This window comes from Triticum aestivum, chromosome 3A, assembly GCF_018294505.1.
Source record: "Triticum aestivum cultivar Chinese Spring chromosome 3A, IWGSC CS RefSeq v2.1, whole genome shotgun sequence".
NCBI lineage: Eukaryota > Viridiplantae > Streptophyta > Magnoliopsida > Poales > Poaceae > Triticum > Triticum aestivum.
In genome coordinates, this window is record NC_057800.1 from 54,621,937 (window position 1) to 54,629,631 (window position 7,695).

The following is a 7,695-nucleotide window of genomic DNA, read 5'->3' on the forward strand; positions in this document are numbered from 1 at the left end:
TGAATAGCTTCCATGATGCGGACAACACGGTTCAAACGGAAGGTTCGCGGGTCGGGGTTAGAGATGCTCTTGCTCTGTTCACTCGGATGTAATCGGAGAACTCGTGTTTTTCACTCGGTGTACGCGGTTATACAGGACAACGCGTGATTTTCCTGTACTTCAATGCAGATAGAGAGCTTACCCGGTTAAAAAAGACAGAGACGCTCGAATAAACAAGAGCTCACCGCTCATAAATAAACATTTTCTTTGCGGGTAGCCAAGCACGAACTTCCCATGCATTATATCTACACATAGAGGTCTTGGGTCATCCACCACCACACCAATCCGAACACTGAACTACGTTCCGCAGTTTACAGAGTTACACCAATCCACGGAGCCATCCTGACTCGAGACCCGTTGCCCCATCTCACGTACAGCTTAAATTATTTCTCGGTCTCCATGCATGCATGGGCTTAATGTGTGCCGCTGACCACGTGACCGTGACCGAAGGTACGCTTTGCGGCCTCGACGTGGTCGTCGTCATCGTCGCCGTCATCGTCCTCGACAGATCCGGACCTGCCGTCGGCGTGGCTTGTCTTCACCAGCGGAAGGTAGCGCGGCTCCTCGTGGTACAGCTTGGTGAGCTGGAGGTACAACACGACGACGAACAGCACGGTGGCGGTGAGGTACCAGCTGAACTGCAGGTTGACGAGGGACTTTGCGCGGTGGAGCGCCTCGTCGGTGCGGCAGCGGACAACGTTGTGGCCTTCCTCGAGGTTGATGAAGCATCCCTTGGAGATGAGCCCCGGCGTCCAGAGCATGACGCCCATGACGATGAACCAGACGCCCTGCAAAACGATGCTCGCGGACCGCACCAGGCTCACGGCGAAGCTCCCAGGGCAGGCGAACCACAGCAGCGTGGCGGCGAGCGTGACCGCGATGACGGCCTGCAGCAGCCAGTGGAACTGCCCCTCCACGCCCATGTGGTCCGTGGAGTGGAGGTGGAACATGAGCAGCTCCTGCGCGAGCGCCGCGGCGGCGACCAGCTGCGAGACGGCGTCCCGCATGGGCGCCCGGACCCTGTCCATGTGGAGGGTGGCCGCGGCGAAGAGGAGCAGCGCGAGCGAGATGGACGCGTGCTCCAGGTTGTGGAGGTGCACGGAGGGGATGGTGCCGTCGTCGTCGAACGGTTGGTGCTTCCTGGGGCTGCCGAAGAGCTCCATGAAGATGGACGCCGACGACCCGACGATGATGAGGATGAGCTCGAGGTGCCGGAGGCCCCGCGCCGGGAACGGGAACCAGACCGGCGCGACGTAGGAGCTGGGACTCAGCGCCAGCAGACGGATGTGGTTGAAGAGATGCCACAGGCCGATGAGGAGGAAACCGGCTCCCGGCGCAACATGGCCGATGAGGGACCCCATGGCTACCGAGCTAGAGAGTGGGGCGGTGGGAGGGAATGTTTCAAGTTTGAATCAATGGTTTGATGCGAATTAGGGGGAGGGCCTCGTGTTTAAATAAGCAAACCAGCTACCTCCTTGGTGCTCGTGTCCGCCTATTTAACTCTAACAATTTGCATGCATATATCCTCTCAACATACACATACACTCATTCACTATAAACGCACGCACTCACATTTCTATGGGTATATTTGAAATACTGAGCCTATATCATATTTTAAGATCGACGAAGTCATCAAAAATTACTCGTAGTCAGCGGGAAAGTCTCTTCCGCTGAACAAATATCGTCGAAAAGTCTAAAATGATTTCAGAAAAATACGAGCATCAATGTTGGAACCCTGAAGGACCGGTTCCACCACAAAGAATCTATATCGTTTGAGCTACGCTTAGTTCGCTAGTCCATACTGTTAGCGTGTCAATATCAACGTAAGTGGACTTCCATTAGCGTGTTGTGATACATCCTTCTGATTATACAAGTTTAGCCTCAGAATCAAGTCTTGTATATATTGTAATCAAATCAAATCTTCTGTAGCCACCCCGCAAAGAAAAAGAAAATCTTCTGTAGCCAGTACCGATGGTAGCCAGACATATTAATACACATCACGTGGCCAAGCAAGGGGTGGCTTGCGGCTACTCTTACACAAAATGGGATTGCTAAATCTTAGTCGAAGTCCTAGTCGATGTTATATTCGTAGATTTTAAGTAAAGATCTGTGCATATTTTGAAAGTGGCGTTACTGGTAGGGGTGGCATCTGAACATATTATCCTGGCCATAGGTCCATCTCTAGGGATTTGGACTTGTGGGTCCATCTTTAGGATATACGGGTGTAAGAAAATGCAGTCATCTGACGCTATACTATGAGGAATAGTGATGTACGGTAGCCCGCGGGCTCGTTTATTGAAATCCAGGTTACCTTGACGAACCGAGCCGTGGCTCGCCTCCGTAACGAAAAGTTGTGCGGGGATCAGAAACGTATGCGCGCCGTTTGCTGCAAAAACATCGCCGTCAAGGTTCAGTAAATGCTGACGGCGGATGAAGCGTGGGGCAGCAAAAATATCTCGGACAGCTTTAAGAAAAAAAAAAGAGACACCTCGGTTCCCATCTACTCAGTTGAGCCCTTCCCCCTAGCTCGACGGCGGAGGGCAAATAAATGGCGGCGGCGAGCAATATGGCGGAGTTTGCGGACCTACGCCACAATGGGCTCGGATATCTGCTGGATCTGATTGACAGGTACCGTATTATTCTGTTTGATTCGATCCGAAGACGTGTGAGCATAAATAGTCAATGATTGGTCTTCGGTTTGTTGAACATGCCATAGGCTCCCGCTCAGAGAGGTCACTGCGGATGTTGAGCAGCCAGATCCATTGGTGTTGACGTCTGTTGAGCCGTCCGCACCGGCAAACGCTGACTCGTCGTGCGCGGGTGTGGTTGGACAACTTGGCGGCGTTGCTGAGCAGAACGATCCCGCTGGCAGGAGGAAACAATAGCAAACCTAGCCCGTGAGTCGACCGGGAAGGTGAACCCAGAGGCACCTGGGTGAACCAGATGGTATACATAAAATTCAATGTTCTTTCTCTTTGGATTCATGTTTTATTTTTATTTTTAGTGCCTATGTTGATAGATGTTAGGGACATTACTACTACTGTCAACTAGCTGACCCCTGATTTTGGTCGTCATCCTCATCCATGCGCGTAATTAGCATACATAGCGGTTTGTGGACAGATCATTACGTCCAAATGTGCTGATGCACAAAAATCACGGCCCCACTGTTATATGTGAAAGGATTGCATCATCTCAAAACTGTGAATTCAATTTCAGATTAAGACTTAAGAGTAGGACGTGACCCTCCGGACAGGGCACCCTATCCAGGTATAGTCACTCCATTAGAAGAAACAATCAGGAGGTACGCTGATAAACTCTCAGACAATGTAGTGAAGCCAGAGATTGGGATGAGTTTTGACTCACTCGGGGAAGCATAAGATTTCTATAACCTGTATTTTTGGGAGCTTGGATTTGATATACGAGCAGACAAAGTGTATGCAGGAGATTGTTTATGGATTCGGTTAGCACTTAAGAGTTAAGAGCCGAGAAGAAAAGATTTGGCAGTTTTTTAACATATTGATTGCACGGGAATTCATTTTTAAAATTTGACACGGAGAAAACATTTTTTTGCAGGGGAAGCCTGAGCAGCAAAATAACCGATCTTGCCGGTGCGAGTGCCCTGCAATGATGAGATTACTTACAGGTGCAGACAATGATGGCTCATTGCTGAACACTGGTCAAGCCACAACCATTCATTGTCTCTTACTTGCGGTGAGAAAGTTCATTGGCCATCCACAAGCACATAAATGTGTACAATGTGAACTTGAACAAGGCACAACATGGTTGGCAGCTTCTTTGGTTCAACCCAGAATGTGCCTTCAACAAAATGGATGTTGCGCAATCTGTGTGGCTGGATAAGTCAAGACCAGACTGACGATGATGGAAATAAGACACTAGCTGTGTTCAAAGGGATACAACGGAATGATCCAGAATTTACCTACCGAGTACAAGGTGATGAGGAAAGAAGGATCAAGCGAGATACCTCACGAGCTGAGGATGTTCTTCCTCCCCTGCCTCCCTCGAACACTGGAGCTGTTGTTCGGTCGCCGTCCACATCCGAAAGGCCCCCACCAAGATCCTCCAAGAACGAAGGACTCCAAGAGAAAAGTGTTGGGTTTCGTAGTAATTTCAAAAAATTTCCTACGCACACGCAAGATCATGTGATGCATAGCAACGAGGGGAGAGTGTTGTCTACGTACCCAACACAGACTGACTGCGGAAGCGATGACACGACGTAGAGGAAGTAGTCGTACGTCTTCACGATCCAACCGATCAAGCACCGAAATTACGGCACCTCCGAGTTCGAGCACACGTTCAGCTCGATGACGATCCCCGGACTCCGATCCAGCAAAGTGTCGGGGAAGAGTTCCGTCAGCACGACGGCGTGGTGACGATCTTGATGAACTACAGCAGCAGGGCTTCGCCTAAACTCCGCTACAGTATTATCGAGGTATATGGTGGAAAGGGGCACCGCACACGGCTAAGGAATAGATCACGTGGATCAACTTGTTGTCCCTTTTGTGCTAGCCCTGCCCCTCTATTTATATGTTGAGCCCCGGGGTCGAAACTTGGAGCAAAAGCCTCCTCAAAGTCGGTTTTGCCCGAAAGGCAAGAGTCCCACTCGGACTCCAGGACCAAACGCCACAATCCTTGGCGTCTGGCCCAGACGCCATGGGCCTCGGCGTCTGGCCCAGGGCCAGACGCCAGGTTCTCCGGCGTTTGGCCCCCTGGCCTCCGCAAAACTCCTTTTTGCACCGATCTAAAGCCTCATGGGCTTGACCCCTTGGCCTAACCATATCATCCAATATATGAATCTTTACGTCTCGACCATTTCGAGACTCCTCGTCATGTCCCCGATCTCATCCGGGACTCCGAACTCCTTCGGTTCATCAAAACATGTAAACTCATAATATAACTGTCATCGTAACCTTAAGTGTGCGGACCCTACGGGTTCGAGAACAATGTAGACATGACCGAGACACGTCTCCGGTCAATAACCAATAGCGGGACCTGGATGCCCATATTGGCTCCTACATATTCTACGAAGATCTTTATCGGTCAGACCGCATAACAACATACGCTGTTCCCTTTGTCATCGGTATGTTACTTGCCCGAGATTCGATCGTCGGTATCCAATACCTAGTTCAATCTCGTTACTGGCAAGTCTCTTTACTCGTTCCGTAATACATCATATCACAACTAACATATTAGTTGCAGTGCTTGCAAGGCTTATATGATGTGCATTACCGAGAGGGCCCAGAGATACCTCTCCGACAATCGGAGTGACAAATCCTAATCTCGAAATACGCCAACCCAACATCTACTTTTGGAGACACCTGTAATGCTCCTTTATAATCACCCAGTTACGTTGTGACGTTTGGTAGCACCCAAAGTGTTCCTCCGGCAAACGGGAGTTGCATAATCTCATAGTCATAGGAACATGTATAAGTCATGAAGAAAGCAATAGCAACATACTAAATGATCAGGTGCTAAGCTAATGGAATGGGTCATGTCAATCAGATCATTCAACTAATGATGTGATCTCGTTACTCAAATAACAACTCATTGTTCATGGTCAGGAAACATAACCATCTTTGATTAACGAGCTAGTCAAGTAGAGGCATACTAGTGACACTCTGGTTGTCTATGTATTCACACATGTATTATGTTTCCGGTTAATACAATTCTAGCATGAATAATAAACATTCATCATGAAATAAGGAAATAAATAATAACTTTATTATTGCCTCTAGGGCATATTTCCTTCAGTCTCCCACTTGCACTAGAGTCAATAATCTAGATCACATCACCATGTGATTAACATCGATAGTTCACATCATCATGTGATTAACACCCATAGTTCACATCGTCATGTGACCAACATCCAAAGGGTTTACTAGATTCGGTAATCTAGTTCACATCGCTATGTGATTAACACCCAAAGAGTACTAAGGTGTGATCATGTTTTACTTGTGAGAGAATCTTAGTCGACGGGCCTGCCAAATTCAGATCCGTATGTATTTTGCAAAATTCTATGTCTACAATGCTCTGCACGGAGCTACTCTAGCTAATTGCTCCCACTTTCAATATGTATCCAGATTGAGACTTAGAATCATCTGGATCAGTGTCAAAAACTTGCATCGACGTAACCGTTTACGACGAACCCTTTTGTCACGTCCATAATCGAGAAACATATCCTTATTCCACTAAGGACAATTTTGACCGCTGTCCAGTGATCTACTCCTAGATCACTATTGTACTCCCTTGCCAAACTCAGTGCAGGGTATACAATAGATCTGGTACACAGCATGGCATACTTTATAGAACCTATGACTGAGGCATAGGAAATGACTTTCATTCTCTTTTTATTTTTTCCGTGGTCGGGCTTTGAGTCTTACTCAACTTCACACCTTGTAACACAGGCAAGAACTCTTTCTTTGACTGTTCCATTTTGAACTACTTCAAAATCTTGTCAAGGTATGTACTCATTGAAAAGACTTATCAAGCGTCTTGATCTATCTCTATAGATCTTGAAACTCAATATGTAAGCAGCTTCACCGAAGTCTTTCTTTGAAAAACTCCTTTCAAACACTCCTTTTATGCTTTACAGAATAATTCTACATTATTTCCGATCAACAATATGTCATTCACATATACTTATCAGAAATGTTGTAGAGCTCCCACTCACTTTCTTGTAAATACAGGCTTCTCCGGAAGTCTGTATAAAACCAAATGCTTTGATCACACTATCAAAACGTTTATTCCAACTCCGAGAGGCTTGCACCAGTCCATAAATGGATCGCTGGAGCTTGCACATTTTGTTAGCACCTTTCGGATTTGACAAAACCTTCTAGTTGCATCGTATACAACTCTTCTTTATTAAATTCATTAAGGAATTTAGTTTTGTTTATCCATTTGCCAGATTTCATAAAATGCGGCAATTGCTAACATGATTCGGACAGACTTTAAGCATAGATACGAGTGAGAATCTCTCATCGTAGTCAACACCTTGAACTTGTCGAAAACCTTTTTGCGACAATTTTAGCTTTGTAGATAGTAACACTACTATCAGCGTCTGTCTTCCTCTTCAAGATCCATTTATTTTCTATGGCTTGCCGATCATCGGGCAAATCCATCAAAGTCCATACTTTTGTTCTCATACATGGATCATATCTCAGATTTCATTGCCTCAAACCATTTTGCGGAATCTGGGCTCATCATCGCTTCCTCATAGTTCGGAAGTTCGTCATGGTCTAGTAACATGACTTCCAGAACAGGATTACCGTACCACTCTGGTGCGGATCTCACTCTGGTTTACCTACGAGATTCGGTAGTAACTTGATTTGAAGTTTCATGATCATCATCATTAGCTTCCTCACTAATTGGTGTAGGAGTCATAGGAACAAATTTCTGTGATGATCTACTTTCCAATAAAGGAGAAGGTACAATTACCTTATCAAGTTTTCTACTTTCCTCCCACTCACTTCTTTCGAGAGAAACTCCTTCTCTAGAAAGGATCCATTCTCAGCAACGAATTTGCCTTCGGATCTGTGATAGAAGGTGTACCCAACATTTTTCTTTTGGGTATCCTATGAGGACGCACTTCTCCGATTTGGGTTTGAGCTTATCAGGTTGAAACTTTTTCCCATAAGCATT

At 46.8% G+C, this 7,695-nt stretch overlaps 1 protein-coding gene across 1 annotated transcript; it reads right to left on the reverse strand.

Moving 5' to 3' along the window:
* Positions 1-302: 302 nt before the first annotated feature.
* LOC123057856 (uncharacterized) lies at positions 303-1,438 on the reverse strand. Its single transcript, XM_044480734.1, has one exon. The coding sequence runs from the start codon at positions 1,398-1,400 to the stop codon at positions 453-455; it is 948 nt and encodes a 315-aa protein (XP_044336669.1). The 5' UTR covers positions 1,401-1,438; the 3' UTR covers positions 303-452.
* Positions 1,439-7,695: the final 6,257 nt, after the last annotated feature.